Below are 22,391 nucleotides of genomic sequence, written 5' to 3'. Positions count from 1 at the left end.
ATAGAAAGGTAGCTTAGGGCAAGGTTATAAAGGACTTTAAATGCCAAATAAAGGAGATTATCCACTGCAATTTATTGTGAGGGGAATAACATGGTAGTACCTATGCTTAAAGAAAATGTCTGTGGCAGCTCTGTATTTTATGAACAAAGTGAAGGGAAAAATCAGTTAGGAGGTTACTGCAATAATTCAGACATGATAAAGACCTTGAAGTAACATGGTGGCCATAAGAGTAACAAGAAGGGGACATATGTGAAGATGTCATAGAGGTAGAAATGATGCGATTTGACAACTGATGAGACATGTGGAATGAAAAAGAGTAAGGGAAGAAGATGTAAAATTGACTTTCTAAAAGGCTAAAATAATTCTAAACTTCTAAATTTGGGATATGGATGGAGAGATAGTTATTAATAGAAATGGCTATCAAGGGATCAGCCAGGTGTTTCAGTGGATAGAGAACTGGCCCTGGAATCAGAAGGACTTCAGTTTAAATTCAGCTTTAGATACTAACTAGCTCTGTGACTCTGGGCAAGTCCCTTAAACTGATGAGGTCCGGGATAACTAGGTGGAGTTGGCAGAGAAAGCTAAAGGACTGATAAGATTACTGTCTGAGGCAAGCAGGGAAGGGCACTGATAAGAATCAGCTCACCTTACAATCCTACCTCTGGTCTCTTGTTAGGTACAGCAGAGAAGGAACATAATCTAGTGAGTCAATTGCTGGGCGTAGAGTGAGAAAACTCCAGTTCAAATTCAGCTTCTAAAGCATCTCAAGCAAATGTCCAAGAGTTAATTACTAAGGCATAATGTAGCCTGCAACCAGTGGTTTGCTGATAAATATTTAATAACCAGCTTTAAAAAAAAAAAAAAAAAAGTATGCAAGATACACACAAATTTAAACTGAATTATTACCATTTTCTCCATCACTTTCTTAAGCCTAAGAAAATCAACAAAACAATAAATCAAACTATATTTTGTAGTTTGCCCATTTATGAGTTATAAATGATCATATCAGAATTTTAATTGTCTTTGTCCTTTGTTCTCAAAGAAGACCAATAACAACATCAGGAGGGTGATGTCTTGATTTGTAAGTGAATTGAATTTAAGTGAGGCAAGGCTGTGCAAAGTCATCAGTCCCACTTTCTCCTCCCAAATGAGCTGAGTCAAGTAGCAAAACATACATCAAGAAGACTGGTGATGGCCCAGGATTCCATGAGAGAACTTGTCCTTTTTAAGCTAAGGTCTTTGATGGGTCTCCATCTGACTGAGGACATCTTTCATTAGTTAAAGATAAGGTTAAAAATTGAAGCAAGAGATGGTCTAGTTTGCCTCCACAAAAGAATCAGTTTAGTGGACTTTCAAAGTTTCCAGCCAGAATAGAAACAATTGCTGTTTACCTGAAAATTAAACAGTCAGCTGTATGAGCTATCTTCTGCACACCCTCAATTGCAAACTATGTTGATGGAGGGAGACCTCATAGTGCAAGCTTACTAAACCAATGAAACCTAAGATCTATTATGTATTTACAATATATGCAGATCGTTGTTCTTTCACACACATGATCTTCAAACTTTAAGGATCTATCTACATATGAATTATTCTATAATAGTACATCATTTCTACCAACTTGGGGAAAACTATTAAAAATTATGAAAGTCAGTGGTGGGATGGTAAGGAAAAGGTATTGCTGGCCTTACAAATGGATTATTCTTTCTAAAGTATAAATTGGAAGTGCTTGATAAAAATTATAAAGTTATTATAATAAACATCATATATATATATGTAATATTATATCTGTGACCCAGTGATCTTAAAATTGGGAACATCCTCTTTTCTTTCCTCCACCCCCTGCAAGGAAATAAGTTTAAAAGGAAAAATTTTGCTTAAAGCTTTACTTTTTGTAATAGTGGGAAAAAATAGAAATAGTCTAAATTTTCAACTGAAGGGGTTAGGGTCAGGGAAAATATGCCACACCAACACAAAGGTGACTTTCCATGCAATGTAACAAATGCTAAGAATTTGTGGAAGAAAAATACAAAGTGGAGTAATACCATATTAAAAAAATCAGAACTGAAATGCCATATTTTTTATGCTTTCAAGTCAAATATAACATCCATGGAAGGAAGTATAGTATATGGGCAAGATATGTGGAGATATGTTAAAATCCTAAGGATCAGAATGAGAGATAAAAGTTGATAAGTTGCTACTGGTGTATGTTTAAATATATTTTTTGCTGTAAAATTGAATAGACGCCAAATAAAATATTTTGGAAATAAATAAATAAATATGAGTTGTTGCTGTTGTTATTATCCATCTACTGCCTTTGGGAGATAGTCATATTGATTTTTTTCTAGTGTATGCCCTAAAAGAGGAAAATAAAACTCTTCCTCTGATCACAATCGTCAAGGAAGGGGAGAGTTTGCTCCTTTTATTGTTTGAATTTTATGATTCAGAAAGGTGGCCTGACATTATGTTGGGTTTTGCCTACATTGACAGATGAAATTCCACCCATTGCGCTCCTATTTTTGGAACTCTGATATTTTGGTGACAGAAAATTTAATTAGGACAAAGGAAGAGCTTTTAAAATACAATACATTAGGGTTCAATCTGGAAGAGGATTGGGAAATAATTGTAATACTAAAACAAAAGACATCAAAAAACCAGACTAATAGCACACATAATACACTAAAATTATATTTATTGATACACATTCACTTGTAAAATATTTATTTTTGCTACCCTTGTCTAATTATTGTTAAACAAATCCTTACCGAAGATCAGTTCTATCTTGGTTAATAAATGTAGTTTTTCTTCTGAATCTCTGATTAATTCTTAATTTTTTAAGTGCTAGAGAGGAGAGTCTAAACTGACTTAAACTAAGGTGGAATTTGCTTTGCTATTTGTTCCTCTGTGTCTAGATAAAATTTCTAGAGATATCCTAGATTTGTGATTGAAGTTGCATGGTAATTCTAGCCCTGTGGAAATAGGAGCTTTTTTCTAACGTGGATGTTTTAAAATATGTATTTTCCAGGAAAATCTACAACTGGAAGATCTAACATAGACACACATGTACATCTATGTATATACATTTATAGCATGTTTATACATGTGTTTATCTTCATGTATAAATATATGTGTGTGTGTTCATGTGCACATAATCCCTGCATCATAATCTGCTACCTCTACAGGTTCATCAATTTACAGGAAAAGTAAACCTTAAAATGAACACCACTTGCCAATTACAGCTAAGAATTAAAAAGGAACAAGACTTTTCTCTTTTGGCTTCTATGTGTACAATAAACTGGTTGTCAAATTCACCACTGGCATATTTGAGTGAAGTGAGGCAACAGTTTGCTGTTGTCTTTTTCAAGTGGTTTATTACTTCCCATTTCTTTCCGCCTTCTTCCTCAACCCTTCAAACAGTTTAGTCATGATGTGGTTGGCATCTAGATTTTTCAAAAAGTCCGAAGGTACATTGCCATGCCTATAAGAATGGGAGTTATTCTGAGTGGAAGCACAAAGAGTTCTTAGAATTTCCCCTGGACAGCAGCCAAAATGAAGTCAACTAAAATAATCATTTAGAAGCGATGCATTTTCTTCTGGGATTGTATCGGGATCACCAAATCCTCCTAGATTCAACTGCAAGTTTTCAAAAGTTCAGAAGCATCTCAAACTTTTTGAACTTTCTGGCTTTCAACACACTAATAGGCTAGTTTGTTCCAGCTAAATCAATTACCTTTCAATATAAACGTAAGTTCTTTTCTTTTTCTTCAATTCTTCAGCAGTCCCTGGCACGTACCCTTACCAGGCCACAATCCTTTCCCCACCTTTGAAGAATCTGTCATGTGGCCCAGCAAATCTGGCAGTCTCTCTGCTGGGTCCTGGCCACGAGTGAATTAAAATTTTGTATGCTCTGAGGCTATGCATCCCAGAGTACATTTCATGCTCCAAAGCATTCAAGATTGTAATTCACCCAGCAGAAAAGCTGCCAGAACGGCTAGGTCCCACAACGTAATCTTTAAAAAAAAAAAAAAAAAAAAAAAAAAGCCAAAGGTAAATTGGTCATGTTTGGCTAGAAGGTAGAAAGTTACAGCCATGCTGGCTACCAAAATGGAAGAAGAAGAAGTAGAACTTGATGTATTTATGTAAATAGCTCACATCAGAAGTAGATTTATGTTTGTGTTGAAGAAGAATAGAAAGTATGTCCTTTCAATTTTCCTGAGAGTTAGATTATAACTACTTTATACAGATAGGCACAAGTAAGACTTTTGTTTTTAATGGCTTAAATTATCATTTCGAAATGCAACTATGAAATCAACATGATTTAAATCTCAGTATGATATTCAAACTGTTTTGATGTGATAATTTTTAAATATCAATACAAAATAGAGAATGGAAAATACAAATCTGATTCAATATTAAACTGAGTTTTAATAGTAGTAATGGCATCCGACTTAATTTTATAAAGGTCAGGGGAAGACAGAATAGAGAATATATTGGCTCTGAAGTAGGAACATCTTTACTTTCAAATGGAAACATTTGTAATAAAATCCAATGTTTTTACACATTTTGAGATACAATTTCTTTTCCGTGATCTTATTACTTACTAAGACAATAAAGAGAAGGCAGCATGGTTGAGTGAAAGGTCACTGACTTTGCAGACAAAGATTTAGGTCCATAAAGTTCTATTTAGTAGTAAATACTCCCTATTTGACTTTAGCCAAATCAGTTTTCTCCTTGAAGCCTCAGTTTCCTCATCTAGAGGGTAAAAACTTTGTACTAGATTATCTCTAAAATCTTTTTCAGTCCTAAAATCCATGATGTTAATAATTGGAATCATTTGCTTAAACTATTCCTATATCACTGACATTTTTGAATCTTGAAGCTATCTAGCAGCACTGTACTATGAAGCCAGACTCAAGATTGTTAATGATCAACCTTCCTTATCTTTAAAATGAATTTCATCCATCAAGATAATTATTAGATCTATTAGACATTAATGATAAAAATTTATTTTCTTACAAAGGATGTCCTGTTGGATACTGCTTTGTTATATAATTTGCCTATATAACACACAGATAGAAAGATTTTTATATTTATAGGTTTTATCTTCATGAAAAATACATTAGCAGATGTTATATAATATCAATATTTAAATTCTTAGAATTATTATAAGTGCATACAAGTCAATAGCCAAAGTAGTCTTATTTAGTAAATCACTAAGAAAAAAGATCCTTTTCCTATACAATGTTTAGAGGAGAAAAAAATATGACGATTTCTGTCTATTAGAGCAAAAAGGTGGAGCTATCTGCTTTCTAAAGTTTAATGTGATTTTCTCTAAATGAATATTTTAAAACAGGCAGAATTACTGCTTGTCTTACCTCTTCTACTCATGGCTACATTTAGGGACACCCCAGGATACTGAAAAAAATATTAAATATTTTGCTGACTATATAATTTTCATAATTATGGCAACACTTGCCTTAGTATTGTGGAGTAGAAAGCTCAATAGTCTGCCTCCAGTTCCAACTCTGTAGAATTGGACTATCTACTATCTGTAGAATCTTGGGCATCTCATCTCTTTGGAATAGGAGTTCCTCTTCTATAAGAAAAAACAATTAGCTTAAATGAATTATAATAACTTTTCTCCTGACTTTCTGTAATCTCAGATGTTCTCTGATACTCCATGTTCTTAGTAAGCATGGTTCAAAAGGAGTCTCAAAGCCCAACTAGTCCAATTGAAGTAGCATAAGGAATAACTAGTAAATGTCACAGAATATTTTTCTTATAATATGCTTTTTTAATCATGATCATGTAATCATGATCTATCTATATTATTCTTTAATAATATGTGTATATATGTATATATGTACAGACACATATGCATATACCTATATATGTATGTATATGTGTGTGTGTATATTTGTAATAAAGAAAGTACTGGACTGGGAGTCAAGAGATCAGGACTATAGTCCCTGCTATGAAAACTAACTGGATGCATCCCTGTGGCCACGTCTTAAGAAGGCATTCTGGCTAGAGACTGCTTTTCTAGGTCATTCATTTTATAGATAAGGAAACAAGCCCTAAGAGTTAAAGGGCTTACCAGAAGTTAAACAGGGTCAGATGAAAGATTTAAATCCAGGTCCTTTGATTCCAAAAGAAGTATTTGGAATTCTACTGAAAGGTCTCCCACTGTGTCTAAGGCCATCTCCAGTCCTCCTGAACTATATCTGGCCACTGGGCCCAGATGGCTCTGGAGGGGAAAGTGAGGCAGGTGACCTTGCCCATCCTCCCTCACTGAAATCCAATTCACTTGGATGTCATAGTATCACCTCCCTAATGTCATGAGGCTCTTTGCGAACAAAGAACAAACAACAAAAACCACCATGTTTTATAAAAGTGTGCATCAGTGTCAATCTTAGAAAGAAGCAATCATTAAATGCTTATATAATTTTCATTCTTTTAAACACAAATCACATCTGAAATTTATCATGGGGAGGGGAGGGAATCCCTCTTTCTACCAATCTAAAAGAAATTTATGCTTGGAGAATTTCACCTAAGAATTCATCTGCTATAAACAGAGTTGGGGAATGAACACTCTATTTTTTTTCTCCTAAAACTTGAAACAACTAATGAGTCTTTCATTGTCTCTTTTTCAATTAAGTCTGAAGCTGTTTTTTCCCCAAAATCTTAAAAGTTAATGCTATGTTTCAAACAATATGATAATCCACTTTTTTTTTTCAAAGCCAGAAAGTTTTAGCTGAAAAGAACTGCACTTTGCTTTAAAAAAAAAAAAAAAAAAAAAAAAAAAAAAAAAAAAAAAAAAGAGAGAGATTGTAAAGAAAAAGGTTTTATTTCAGTAAACTCTGCATTTCACTGTCCTATGATAGTAGAGCATACATCAATGATGGCAAAGGAGCAATGGCAGAGCCAGTCAAGATATGGAAGAGGAAGGAGTTTTGTATTTGGAAACCATGAAGAAAGAATATCAAAAGCTTAAAATACTTGAGATGTTTTGGGCAGACAGACATGAGAAATCTTTAATTCTCAAGTTTATGACTCACAAAAGGTTACATTGATGAACTTCCCTGCCTTTTTTGTAAAATGTTTTGGAATTTAGCTAAAATGTACTGCTCAACAAACTCCATAAAATGCCCAAATTCAACTCTTTTGCCACCAAAATAAAATCAACAATAGCTTGCAAGATAAAATTATTTCAAATATTTAAAGAGAAAATTTAGCTCTATCTGCCTCTCAGTAAACAATGACTAATTGTACTGACTGAGGCTGTACCTTCAAGATTGCAAGGTGCAGATCCCGCAAAGATACTGAAGGTTGGTTCCTACTTGCATAACATTCACTATACATTAATCAGAAGTGTTTGCTATGCAAATCTTGTCATGCAAAGCAATTATGGCTGTTCCCAAACTGACCTCATGTTTATTTATGATTTCAGCTTTTTACTCTGGGACTTTGTGTGGTCTCTTCAAACACACACAATTGTTATGTTGCCTTTTAAAAGGCACACAATAGGGGTATTTTGGATTTATTTGTGCCAGGTATAAATGGAAAAACTGTATAACCCTCTCAACCTGCAATGCAGTGCTAAGTAATTTTGAATAATATGCCAGTGACTATTCATGCAAAGTATTCTTACCCCAGGGTCTTTGTTAGGATGAAGGGGACCTTCCAATAGCCTGGAGCCATGACACCTTGTTTGGTCTGACTCTGCAGCCTTAGCTGATAACTAATGGAGACTGTCAGCTACAGTACACTAAGCAGTAAAAAATAAAATAAAATAAAATAAAATAAAAGGTGCTATTTTTATAGCTGAGCAGTTAAAAGTGAAATTACAAAAGAAATTTTAAGTGTTTCTAGGTAATATAGCTTGCCCAGGCCCCCAGTTGAAGGTTCACATTGGGGGATTACTAGTCATCAAATAGATTCATTTCAGGACTAAAGACTAAAAGCTGTTTTATTCCTTAACTTATTAATATTATATTGCCATAGAAATGTTTATTTTTTTGACTTTGGTTTGGACAACAGTGGCTTCCAGTGGCCAATCTTATTTCAGGGATGAGTATTTCATCTGTGGTACAGAAAGGAAATAGTACATCAAATCTGTTGAAATAAAGAAAAGATTTGGTGAGGGGAAAAAGGAGAAAAGAAGAGATGTAAATAGTTGTATTTCTCAAACCATTCTTAGCTTGATATGAACTATGATTCTTCATTCCAATAACTCAGAAATGGCATCTTTAGCCCCTTCCCCGTTATCTGATGAGCTATGATTACTCCTGATAGTGCCCATTGACAATAGAGCTATTGACCTCTTTGTGTAGATTTGGAGCTGAAATCAGAGATCATACAGTCAAATTCTTTCATTTTTATAGAAAGGGAAACTGAGGCATGAGAGACAAAGTGACTTGACTAAGATCATTGGCAAAGCTGGGAACTGGAACTTGATTAGATGGTCTTAACCCAGCATTTTTTCCTATTGTACCATAATGACACACAATTAAGAAGTAGTTATAAGTTCCAAGACCACTGGACTAAGAGGCCAAAACCCTGATTCTAAACTTGTCAACTGGAGGACCAGCAACAAGCCATTCAAACTCTCTAAGCTTCAGCATCCTCATCCATAAAAATGAACAGTCATACTTTTCCTACATATATCAATGAACTGTTACAATAGAAAGGGTTTCACATCCTGATCTGAGTTCATATCTCACTTGAGGTCCTTACTTGCTGAGTGACTCAACGTCTCTTGATTGTGGTTCCTAGTCTAAAATGAAAGAATTAGGATTCTAGGGTCTCTTCAAGCCCCAACTTTATGCTCTTATAATAAATCATAAAAATATTACATAAATGTGTTATCTCTTTTTGTGGTGGTAAAGAATTGGAAATTGAGGAGCTTCCTCTTAATTGAGGAATTGCTGAACAAGGTGTGTTATGACTGTGATGAAATACTATTTATTATGCTATAAGAAATGATGAACAGGATGCTTTCAAAAAAACCAAGAAAGACTTACATGAACTGATCCAATGTTTATTGTACACAGTAACAGCAATATCGTACAATGAATGACTTAGTTATTTTCAACAATACAAAAATCCAAGATACTTCTCAAAGACTTATGATGAAAAAAATGTTATTCTTCTCCAGAAAAAGAACTGATGGAGCCTGAATGAAGATCAAAGCATACTTTTTAAACTTTCCTTACTTTCTTTCATTTTTTTCTGTGTTTTCTTTCATTACATAACTATAATATGGAAATATGTTTTTCATGCTTGTACATATATAATCTATATCAAATTCTCAGCCTTCTCAGCGGGGATGGGATAGGAAGGAGGAGGGAGAAAGAAGAAGGAAGAGAGGGAAGGAAAGAATTTTGAACTCAGAATTCTGAAAAATGTTACAAATTGTCTTTACATTTAATTGAAAAAAAATAATTTAAATGTGTCTCATTTCAAAAGATTATTGTAAGGATCAACTGAGATAATATATGGGAAACTCTTTATAAATGGCAAAAACCCTTGTGCAAAAGTGAAACATTAACTTTGGGGAGTTTTCTCACCTGTAATTAATTGATCAACAAATCCTACATAAAACATCATATGCAAAGGAGTTGTCCAGATAATCTTCCTAATGCTGTCTTTTTATTTATTCTCAGTGAGCATATATTTATTGGATTTTTAGTTTAGTTTTTTAGAATTCTGTGCTAATTGCAGAGGAAAGGAGATACCATCTGATATTAGAAAGGGCAGCCTAGTTAGCTAGTACCTCTGCTAGCAATTGATGCTACCTATCAAATTCATGAGTCCCATATGGACTCAGTTCAATTCCATTCAAGGAGTATTAAGAAAACACTATATTCAAGGATCTGAGTTGCTGTCTTTGCCTATTTGTTGTGACTGTTTCCACTTGTCTCTGTTAGGCAATGATATCATTCTTCTTTTTCTCTTTTTGTTGGGGGGGTGAGATGCTAACATTTCCAAGGTTGACCTTTTGGACTAATTATGTTGAGAATTCAGGATAAGAGGATAGAAAGAATACTTCTAAAATTTTAAGGAAAGTAAATGGGAAAGTATACTTTGTTTTATCATAATGCATTCCCTACACCATATACAAGTTTTCATTTATCTTGTTAAATGAGATGCATTTGTTTTTCTGTTTTTCCAGAGCTCGAACAAGCCACTTCAGTTCTTAGGACTCAGTTTTTTCATTTATAAAATGAGCAAAATTGCACAAAATGACCTCTAAGTTTCCCTCCAGTTCTAAATATGGTCTTTGAGTTATAAAACCTTAGCCTTTGCATGTGAGAATTATAAAGTATCCTAGAGATACTATCCCTAAGAGTCTGGTACTCGAGTCACTCCCTTGTACTAAGTCCTGGGGGAAGGGAAAAGTCAGATTTTAAAGACTCATGTGTCTAAGCTCTTTGGTGATGTTTGTTCCCCTGGTGATATAGTTCCCATCCAACCAGTTTTGGATAGACCACTTGCTTTCTACTCCAGAGCCAAGGGAACCAAGGATTCCTGCTCTCTCTTTCATAGATACAACCAGACTCTCCCTCTGCTGAACCTACCAAGGTGTGTCCTCATAGTGGATCACTGGAAGCAGTGAGGATGAGTTTCACTACTGCTTTATTGGATCATTATGTCCTTCCCCAGAGGGCTCTCAGGTCATTTCTCTGCTTCTATAAGTAACAAACTCTGGTAACATTTTTCTACCATTAGGATAGATTCATTCTAAAGTCCTAGCTAATGCTAATTCTATACATCTATCCATCATTAAAGAATTAAAGGCTCTCTGGCTCAATTCATGACAAAGATTACATTTGTGTAATCTTCCTTATCCTAAGAGCAGTGATGAAATCTGCAGTCAACAATAGATTTGATTTCCATTTTATTCCCTTCATGTGCTATGGCTGTTGTATATGGTAGGTATATACCTTTTATATCATAAATACATCATCATTTACATCATTTATAAATATCATTTTTGCATTAGGAATAGAAAGATTATATTTGAGAGACAGTAATACTTTCCTTACCTAAAGGAAGGGGAGTGTGTCAGTAATCTTGTGGAGAAAATATGAGATAGTAGAAAGAGTGATATGGCATGTAAATGAAACACCTGGCTATATGATTTGGGAAATTGTGTTCCCAAATCCATTTTTTTCTCTGTAAAGAAGGGAAGCTGGATTATTTCAGTGATGGGTTCTTAACCTTTCTTCATGGATCCTTTTGGTATTCTAGTAAAGCCTACAGACACCTGCTCAGAGTAATATTTATTGCCTACATTCATGATTGAAGGAAATGCCAAGTTCAAGAAATTAGTGAAAATAAAGATGCATTTCTTCTCCCACCCAAGATCACAGACACCCTGAAATTTATCCTAGCAGTTACAGATTCCAGGTTAAGAAGCAATGGACTAGAGTGTTTATTCTAGCTCTAAAATTCTATGGCTTTTTTTCTCGCTTTAAAATTTATGATTCTACCATCATCTAGTTCAACTCCATGATTTTCCAGATGAGTAAACTGAGGTCTGGCATGATAATCTGATTTGCCCAAAGCTACACAGCTCATTAGCATCAAGTTGAGTCTACATGCCAGGTTGTTTTGTTGTTTTTTTTTTTCTAAATTCTTGTTCTCTATTTTCCCTCTACACCCCTCAGCCCTGCTTTTTGGGAAGTACTAAAGAGTAGAAACAAAAACAGGCAATCAAACTAAAGGAAAGAACTTAGTTGGAAATAAAATGAGACTTTGAAATAAGTGTTATTAACCACTGATCAGATCCCTTCAACGATTCCATCTGGTTTTCATGGACACATAAGCACTAATTAATAGAATGCTACTTAATGAGCAGTATTTTTTGTAAACTAATTTTTAAAAACTCACAAATGATTAGAACACAAAACAGAGGAAGCAGTAGAAACATCATTAAGAATATTCTTTTTTTCCTGTTGATTTCTGTTGAATTGACTGTCCTCTTAATCCCTGAGTTCTATTTTTTCAGAACTACTGTCTGATTGTTTAGAAGGATTATGATGTACTAGCTGGACTACCAGACCTGGGATCAGGAATTTCCAGATTTAAAAATGCTTTCCAGTTTAATTTCAGAGTCTCAGTTTCCTCATCAGTAAAATTGGGATGATAACACCTAGCATAATGGTCTTGAAATCAGAAACACTTGGGGTCAAACCATGCCTCCAATACATATGAGTTGTATGACCACTGAAATGTCATATAACCTCTCAGCTCCTCAGGTAATATTCTAAGAGAATATGAGAATATGTTGCAGGTGATTTGAAGGAAGTTTCCAAACTGGGAATTCCTTATGCCTTGTCCCCAATGAAATGATAAGTAAAGCTCAAAGGAGATTAGGTAAAAGTATTTTCTAAACTTAAGTAACTCTTTTACTTCTTTATATGTAAAAGTTTAGTAGTTTCAGTTGTACACACTCACCATGACCCATACTACTTACGTAGTAATATATCATTAGTCACAATTCCACCAACTATACTCTTACAATTGATTTCTTGAACCCTACTTTTATATTTATCCTTATTAAATTTTATTCTATTTGACTGAAACCAATTTTCCCAACAAATTCATTTTAATTTGTCATTCAGAATGTTCATTATCCCTCCCCAGCTGTTTCCAAACTTCACAGGGAGAAATCCAGATTCCTAAGAGGACCCCAACAAGCTAATTCCAGTCATTCAATCATTTCCAAGTCTACCCAACTATGCTATCATCTAACTACCCACACATCTCTCATCTTTTATACAAGAATAGCATGAGACTTTATCAAAAACCAGTCAATTATATTTAAAGCATTCCTCTGATCTATCAGTCTACCTACCCAAAATGAGTATCCAATTAGTCTGGCATGACTTCCTCTTGATTAAGTTATATTGGTTCTTTGTGCTCACCATGTCTTTTCTTAGATACTTCCTAATTTTCCATATTTGTATTTCCAGTGTCAAAGACTTGGTCTTGCATTTTCTTTTCTTTTCTTTTTTGTTTTTTTAATGACTATTGAATTGGATTCAGTACTAAGGAATTTGCCATGTAATGATTCCATAATTTCCTAGTGTTTGTTATATATATATTGGTCTTCTCACCATCTCCTCCCAGAAGTGTAGGATTTTTGACAGTTAAGACCATACCCTTTATTCCTACACAGGGTCTAGTTCTGTGATGGGCATGGAGTATATGTTTAATGAATATTCTTTGGTTGGTTGATTTACCCAATGACTCCTTTCTCTCTTTACCCCAGATCAGAAGCATATTTAAACTATCAAGCTAAACCACACCAGTTCAGAATGACTGATCTTCCATTCTGCCCCAAATCAAATACTTTCCTGTAGTATTAAACTATTAAAGGGAATTGGGGGATTAAGCAGACATTGAAGATCTCAGAGTGAAAGTGAATGTTTTCCTTTGCCATTTTTACTACTCCTTCCAAGAAGAGGGTCAGTTATATCTTCGCACACCCATTTCAATATCATTGCACTTTTTTTGGTCTTCCACATATATACATACGTATATTGTATATGTACAGTACACATAAGACAGCCGAAAATCTAAAATATTTTTAGAGCATACCCTTCCCTCCTCTGAGAAAAACACAAAATTCCAAAAGGCTTCCTGTTTTCATAAAATATAAATCCATTTATTTGCCAAGTAAAGGAATTATATTTGTTCATGGAATTTTGAGCTAAAAGCAAACTATGAGATTATGTAGTCCAAGTTGTTCAATTTACTGATGAGAAAACTAAGACCCAGGGAATTGGTATGACTAATTCAGGGTAAATAGTAGCAGTAGAAGCATGGATAAAAATCTGCATCTTCTGAAAGAATTTCAAGCAAAAAATGGGCCTCGTTCAATTTCTGCAGAAGTATTTTATATCTACAACATAGTTCAATTAGCCTTAAACTATCAAGCAAGTTGTAGGAGAAGGAAAAGTTCTAAAAATGAACAGAGGAGGAAGTGTGAGGAAAAAAGGAAAGATCAAGATCTTTCCCTAGAGCAAGAGGATTTAAATGAGGAATTATGGTATGATTCTCTTGAAGAAGCTTCAACCCTGCCTAGAGAACAGATTATTGACAGGCCCACATCAACCCCACCTTCAGAGATGGAGGAAGAAAGAGGGGAAGAGGCAGAAACACAAACAGAATTGCCTGTGAAGAAGCCTAAGCCTATGACAAGATTAGAAAAAGCATTGGTTAAAGCTAAGAGAGAAGGACAGGATATAAGTGATTTTATACATGCATATCCTGTGATTGAAAATACTGACTCTGTAGGTAAAAAAAGGAGAAGATATGCACCTTTAGATTTGAATACAATTAAGGATTTGAAAAAAGGTTGTACCCTTTATGGGGCTACATCAGCTTATGTCAAAATGTTACTAGATGGTTTGTCTTATGAAGTCCTAACCCCGAATGATTGGAAATCCATAGCAAAGATATGCCTGGAACCTGGAGAAAATTTATTATGGCTTTCGGAATTTCATGAATTATGTAAAATTCAAGTCAGATGCAATTTGGAAATAGGAGTTAACACACAATTCACTTTTGAGCACTTGGCTGGTGAAGGTCGGTATGGAGAGAATTCGGAACAGATTAATTATACCATGACAATATATGAGCAAATTGCTAAGGCTGCAATAAAAGCTTGGGGTGTCCTTCCTGGACAGAAAGATCGTGGAGAGGCTTTCACTAAAATACAGCAAGGTCCCAATGAACCTTTTGCAGATTTTGTGGGACGTTTGCAAACTGCTGTCAAAAGAACTATTGGAGAAAATTCAGCTACAGAAATAATGACCAGACATCTGGCTAAGGAAAATGCCAACGAGATTTGCAAAAGAATTATATGGGGATTAGACAAAGATGCTCCTTTAGAGGAGATCATAAGACGCTGTGCTACAGTGGGAACAAATGCTTTTTACACCCGGACAATGATGAATGTGGAAAGACAGGGTCCCTCCTGGCAAGGGCCTTCTAGAGAAACTCGGCAATGTTTTCAATGTGGAAAAATTGGGCATCTAAGAGCTCAGTGTAGGTATGGAGATACAGTGAGAAGACAGGGTGAAAGAAGACCTAAAACCCCATGTCCAAAATGCAACAGAGGACTCCATTGGGCATCAGAGTGTAGAATAATTCAGGGAAATAGGATGAGGGGCCCAGGTCCAGGGCCCCAGGCAAAAAAGACTTGGGGCATGATGGCAGTTGATGTTACACCCAAAGAACCTTTAGAAGGCCAGGACTCTGATTTAATCAACCAGCAGAAAAGCAATCACATGGCAGAAAGGGATTACCCAATCAGTGAACCAAAAGGCAATCAGATTGCAAAAATGGATTACACTTGGGAAGAATACAGGCCTTTTAAACCAATAGGGCTGTGTCCAGTGCAAACAATTCCAATGTGATTGCCAGATGATGAGAAGAGATTTAGAAAGTGGTAAATAGAAGGAAATTAGATAGGTTAACTGCCTGGGAGAGAGGGTTTGCTTGTATTTCTTCAGCAGGAGAAGGAATCAGATGGGTGCCAACAAGTCATATTCGCCTTGTCCATCAGAGAGAGACAGAAAAAGAGAAAGACCTCAAAATAAAGGAAAAGATCTAAGAAACATCTGACACTGAAAGAGCATGGATAATAAGAAGACTGTTAAAGAACTTTAAAATCAGCAGGAATCATTGGACTTCCTCACACAAGATGAGAATAATGGACAATGGACTTATGGACATTTATAAATTTTCAATTTATGATTATTTGATTATGTTATATACTTCTAGCATGCGTTATGTTACTATGTTACTATATGCTTATGTAATTTATGTAATTATCTGTAATACTTCCCATATTGATGGATTTATGTTTCAAGGTCATTTATGTAATTATCTGTAATACTTCCCATATTGATGGATTTATGTTTCAAGGTCATGACTGTCCTATGTTCTAAATCAAAAGAAAGGGGGAGATGTTAGGATTACTAAGTGAGAACTGAGGTTGTCTGGATAGTTACAAGGTGAGAACTCAGGTTGACTTGATAGAAGGAGCAAGCCCATTGGCTGAAGTGGTTCTTCCCAGAAGCCCTTGCATTATCCCACGCCCATTCTCTGGGAGGATAAAAAAAGACAGCACTGGGCGCAGAGAGCAGATCGGCCTGGAGAAGGATAAGAGCTGGAGGAGATTCAGAGCCAGGATTCAAGAAGAGGACTCTGAATTGCATCAGGCCTGACGGAGCTCTCTGCAGGAAGGGAAGTCACTTCTTTGGACAAGAGTTAACAGCAACTGCCTGGAGACAACGGTTCGTTACAGGAAGAAGAATAAGTCGGAGAGATTTGAGTAGACACAGCAGATCTCTTCACAGAGAGCGATCCAGCAGCTTCTAGAGACGACAGCTCATTACAATAGGCCAGTGATTTTTCCTTCACATTGACTATGTGACTATGGCTACTGTGGATAAATGTATGCAGAAACAAGCACAATTATTGTGTATACGTGCACTTAACATAACAGTCAATAAGGATTTATTAAATTGTTTGCATGTCAGTAATAAGTGTTATAACAGACATCAAACACTGTCTTGGGAGTCTATGGTAATAATAATAATAATAATAATAATAATCACAGAAATAAACATTTCATGTATTAAATTCTGTTCAAATAATTATTTTTTTCTGTTCAAAGCAATCCTCTCAGAAAATTATATACATATTCCAGTGATACTATCATGATGTCAGACATTTCTAGAAATCCTTTTTGCTCTTACTGTTATCATTGTCATTTTCAAACCAAGCCTGTGAACCAAATAAAAAAGCCATTTTCATTATATACTAATCAGATACCTAGCTTGTATATACATACACACACATATATATATAGGTATACACATGTGTGTATACATATGTATGTGTTCAACTGCTGCAAATTATAGTTAGTTTCTCATCCCTTGGAGCAACTTACCTGAATAAAGGAAATGTTAGTCTGTCACTGAAATTGACTTCCCTTAAGAAAATTCAAGTGCAGGTTAAAGTACTGGTCATCAGACATGACAAAGTACTATGATAGCCATAGTGATGGCTTATATACTGAAAGCAAGTTTGGTCTTATATACAGACAAAACAGATATTCACAGATCTGGTGTAATTTGAGTGATGAGAAAGACTTTTTTCTATATATTTTTTTCTGATTGGAAATCATGTCACTTAAGGATCCTTTAATTAATGATCTCCCCCCCAGATTTGCAAGAAGAATAACATGTTTAAGTTACTAACAACTTAGTATAAACTAGTCTTGCCAGAGATTTTCTTTCTGTGAAAGACAAGCACAGCATTCATTGCATCATTTAAGGATTCTTTAATTAATGTTCTCCCCCCAGATTCATATTTTATAATTCAAAGTATTCACAAAAAGAATAATGTACTTAAGTGACTAACAACTTAGTATGAAATGGTCTTGCCAGAGATTTTCTAATGCATCTGTGAAAAGTAAGCACAGCATTTATTACAGAAGAACATGGAGTGCTTGGTGATGGTGATGGGCTAACTGGGACAGGAATACAAACCTGGAGGACAAACACAGAGAGGGGAACATTGAAGAAAAACTATACCTCCCACATAATTTTGTCTGAGCTGCAAGTTTCTAGTACTTTCACATGAATTCTCTAGGGACTGTAGAAAAATTTGCCTGAGAACACTCTAACACTATTGAGCTTTTTGTGTGTGTGTGAAAGCTGCTAGAGGATTTTCTCCTGTGGCAGTCTGCACATCGTCATTAAAAATGCACATATTTGTTAAATGCCAGGTGAACAGTACCTACTATTCCAGAAACCACTAGAGCAGCCTTTAAAGTAGCATTTTAAAGCAAGGATTCTAAACCTAGAGTCCATGGACCTGATAGACGTCAGGGAGTTTGTGAACTTGGATAGGAAAAAATGACATCTTTATTTTCAGTAACCTCTAATTGAACTTTAGCATTTCCTTCAGTTATGAATGATGGCAACAAACATTATTCTGAGAAGGGGCTCAAAGGCTTCATCAGACTGCCAAAGTGGTACATGACACAAAAAGGTTAAAAAATCCTGCAAGTGACCCCTGAACTATGGTGTAAGTAATCCATTCCAATGCTTCTCTTCCCACCTACTTGGAAAATCCAAATACCCAAGGTTTCTTTCATGTACAATGCCTGTTTTTGCAAGATAGGTCCCTTTTTAAAAACTTTTTTGAGTTTACCTTGCTTCTATTTTTCTGACCCTTAGCCTGGGCTGAGAGACCTAAAGGCAGAGCAGAGCAGCCTTCGTCATGTGAAAATCAAAGTGGGAATCTAATCCTTGGCCTCTCAGTTTTGAAAAGGCTGTACAAATCATTCAGCATGGGGGAAGTCTGTGCCTTCCTTGTACAATGGAACCCTATGCCAGTCAACAAAGAAGTAAGTGATCAGCTGCAAAAACAGGCACTTCCCTTGTCGTCTCTCTTGGAGGGAGAGTGGTGGTTATGAAGTGTGCACAGTACTGAATAAGGCTGGGGGGAAAGAGCTTTCTGGTAAATTTAGGTGGGAGAAAAATCCAACTCCCTAAAACAGTTCGAAATGGAATGTCATTTCCCCAGTGTCCTCGGTAAATAGATTGTATATGTATTGCCAACATGCTTCTCTCCCTTGAAGGGATCATGATTCAGCATTCTAGAAGAAAAACGTGGATATAAATGTCTTTAATAAATATTTTCCAAACATGAGAGATAGCAGCAGGAACAAATCCTGCTGACTTTTCATGAGAGAAGAAGGTAGAGAATGGTTGGAATGAAGTGTCAGAAGGTTTTGCCGTTTCTACTTTTCTTCCAAGCAGTATGGCAAAGGGCATGAGTGTGGGATTTGTCTCCCTGTGCTCTCCATTTACAGGGTGGAGATCTACAATGGAGACAGTGTTGATATCAGATTTATTTTCAGGATTTAAGAGATGAGGTCAGAACAAGTGGCCGAGCCACTTGGAACAACAACAAGGGGACTGTGAAGCCAGATTGTCCTCCCAGTGCTGACTACACGCTTAGTTTTACTGGAACAATCACTTGACTACTGGAGATGCTTGCAACTTCAGATTGATTGGCTTTAGGGTTGGTTTTTTGTTTTTGTTTTTGTTTTTGTTTTTTGATAGTTGTTATTTTATTTACTTAAAGGATGAGGGGAGTAATTCAACATGGTGGGAGACATTAAATAAGTATACAACATGATTAAGATCGTGCTCCCAACATCCTGGGAATGTATATTTTAAGTAATGATCTGATTCCATTGATGATGAAAGTCATCTAGATCTATGATTACTGAAGAGATATAAAAATTGATTAAAAAGGGAGAAAACCAATAGTTGTTTCTCTGTGGACAAGCTCGTCTTTGATTTTTTTTTTCCTCTTCCTCAACCATCCTGGCCAATAAGTTACTTAACCCTGTCAACTTTGCTCCTATGGAATCCTTCAACTTTGGCTCCTCCTTTCTATTCATATCACCACAACAGGATTTGAGACCCTCATCACTTAATATATGGACTACCAAAATGATCTCTCTCTTCTCCAATCCATTCTTCAACCAATGCCAAAATAATAGTTTTAATCTATAGACCTGATCATGTTACAATCTTGCTCAAAGATATTGAGCAAGACCCTAGAAGATATGATAGGAAGTTCTTAGCCAAGCCCTCCATAATATGACCTCCAAATCCTATTTCCCTTCAAACACTGGATATTCTATTGTAATTGTATTACTAGCTGAGCCCTACCACTTCTATATACAAGCTTTCTGCTATCTTCCTTCTGCCTGATGTATGCTCTTCTGCATCCCTGCTTGCTAAATCTTATTTCTTTAGAAGTACAATCAGAACAGATATCATTTCCTACATACAACCTTATGTATGTAGGGGAGTCCTGCAGGGGAGGGGGGAAGTTATCTCTTCTTCTTTGAGTTTCTATTGGTATTTGGTTTAGATTATTTGTCATATTCTACAGAGTAGTCTCCTATTTGTACATTTTTGTGCTTTCCCCATATTAGATTACAAACTCATTCAAAGCAGAGACTTTTTTTTTCTTTTTTGTAAGATCAATACTTGGCATAATGTCTTGCCTGTAGTAAATACATAATAATTTTGTTGAGTTGAACATTTATCATGTATACATGTCTCACTAGATGTTTACAAGGTTGTCAAGAATCACATGCATTTATAGCAAGACTTCTTAACCTTTTATTATGTGAATGTCGTGAGCTACTTTGTTTGGCAAATCCCATGAGCCCCTTCTTAGAATTCTGTTCTTAAATGTATTTAAAAAAAAAAGACATGGGATTAGAAAGGAAACTAATTATATTGCGATATAGTTACAAAAATATTTTTAAAATCAAATTAAGAAGTCCCAGGTTAAGAACTCCTGATTTATACAGCTAGGATACGTGTCCTTTCAAGTCGTACATCTAGTAGCATTGACTAGTTAATAATCATACTTTATTGAGAGGTATCATAGCCTAGTGAATAGCACACAGCTTTAAAAAGGCAAAGACTGGAATTCAAGTTTTCCCTTTATGTCATAATACATGATAATCTTTTAGTGTCTTTGACAACCTATGTTGTATCTAGAATCTTAAATTAAAGAGAATTTCTACATTAGGAATTCCTCACATAGATAAAATCACAAGACCAAAAGAAATAGAAGATAACTTTCTTCGAGTTGGTTTGCTCAATGGTTTGAAGCCCAGTTTTACTGAGATCAGTATTAGGAGTTAACTCTCTGATCAGGTTCTTAGTTTCTCTGAGAAAACTATTCCAGTACAATAGACTGCACCCTAGCCAGACATCTCATAAATACGTGCCATTAGTCACAGTGGAAACCAGTTAAAAGAGTATGGATAGCTTAGTACAACCCATCACTATGACTGGAAAATGAACAGCATGTCCTGTTGATATTGGCTCACTGATGTCAATCTTTGTCATCTGTGGACAGGACAGTATATTTACTTATTTCCAGAGCTCATAAAATCCTTACCTAGTCTTGCTTTATTTCTTAACTTAACAGAATCTCAGTTCCAAATAAAACCTTGTATATAGGAACATCTTAGTACCAAACTTATTTTGTTTAACTGAATATGGAGGATAAATGAAAGAGAATATCAAAACCCCAAAAGCAAAGATTCTGCCTCTCTCAGGTGCTATTTTCCTCCCTGATCACCCATAAAACTTTCTGGAAGCCAGTGTTTAATGAGGTAAGACTGAGAGAACAAGAGAGCAACTTCAGTTAGCAATCCTGCACACATACCCACATGTCAGATCAGACGCTTTCAAGCTTCTCACTGTTCTGCTTACAAAAGTAATGTATGGATTTTCTTCCATGGATATCTGAATAATTGAAATTTCAGATAAATGGTATAGATAAAGGAGAGTTTACTGTAATAACACAATGACATAGGACATTTATTTTTCAATTCATAGGCTTCAGGTTATAACAGCACTTTCTATTACAGTCTGGCCAGAGATGATTTGTAACAAGCTAATCTCTCCTTTCCCAAGGCTCTGATGTCATTTGTTTCAAAGAACTCTCAAATAAGGTTCCTATTGCTATTTACATAAGTGAAAGATTATTTCACAATACTTTCTAACAACATTGTAATATAACATTACCTTGAAATCTTTTACCATAAATTAATACTGTAGTCAATATTGTTTATCCACTATTGTTATATCCCCAAGTCTGTTTCTCCTTTGAAAGGTGTACTTAGAAGAGATTTATTGGTCATGTAGGATTTGAAACCATATTTAATCATTCAGATTTTAGTGGGGGGGTCCATATTTGCCAGCAAATCCATGATCTAAATCTTATTTTTCTCACACTTAACCGGTCTACACCAGTAGTTCTCAAACGTTTTGATCCCATGAACCTTTAAGATTCTTTAAATTATTGAGGACACTCCCAAGAGTTTTTGTTTATATAAGTTATATTTATTAACATTTATCATACTAGAAATTTAAATAGCCTAGTATTAAAAATAGATTTAACCTTGTTCCAAAATCATCAGGGGCACCCCAGATTGTACTTGGAAAGCCACCAGTCTACACAATGCTATTCAGTTATTTTTGCAAGTGTTTTAATTTTGATTCTTTCTTTTCCTATCTTCATTACCAGTCCCCTACATATCTAACTATTCTAACCTTAGTTCCTGGGACAATCTAGATTGAATCTCCATTTATTCTAGGCATTTCTTCCCCTTCCCCCTTGAATTCTTTTTTCATAGCATTCTTTAAAATTGAAAATATACACTTTATGGAAACATTAAAGCTGGAAACAGGCATCAAAGTCATCATATCCCACCTACTGTTCCCCCCCAGGGGTTAATAGAAGAGCTAAGAACAGAA

At 35.3% G+C, this 22,391-nt stretch overlaps 1 protein-coding gene across 1 annotated transcript; it reads left to right on the top strand.

Moving 5' to 3' along the window:
• Window positions 1-14,357: 14,357 nt before the first annotated feature.
• LOC141564845 (endogenous retrovirus group K member 5 Gag polyprotein-like) lies at window positions 14,358-16,143 on the top strand. The gene is made up of 2 exons (XM_074307696.1): window positions 14,358-15,887; window positions 15,943-16,143. Exon 1 carries the CDS (start codon window positions 14,406-14,408, stop codon window positions 15,429-15,431), a length of 1,026 nt encoding a protein of 341 aa, XP_074163797.1. The 5' UTR covers window positions 14,358-14,405; the 3' UTR covers window positions 15,432-15,887; window positions 15,943-16,143.
• The last annotated feature ends 6,248 nt before the right edge of the window (window positions 16,144-22,391 follow it).

The sequence above is a fragment of the Sminthopsis crassicaudata genome, chromosome 3 (genome assembly GCF_048593235.1).
Source record: "Sminthopsis crassicaudata isolate SCR6 chromosome 3, ASM4859323v1, whole genome shotgun sequence".
Classification (NCBI taxonomy): Eukaryota; Metazoa; Chordata; class Mammalia; order Dasyuromorphia; family Dasyuridae; genus Sminthopsis; species Sminthopsis crassicaudata.
Note: the sequence above shows the minus strand (reverse complement) of the source record. Positions and strands in the feature narration are given on the sequence as shown.

Coding starts and splice junctions, on each gene's coding strand:
- LOC141564845 (XM_074307696.1), top strand. CDS start 14,406: ATGTTACTAGATGGTTTGTCTTATGAAGTCCTAACCCCGAATGATTGG.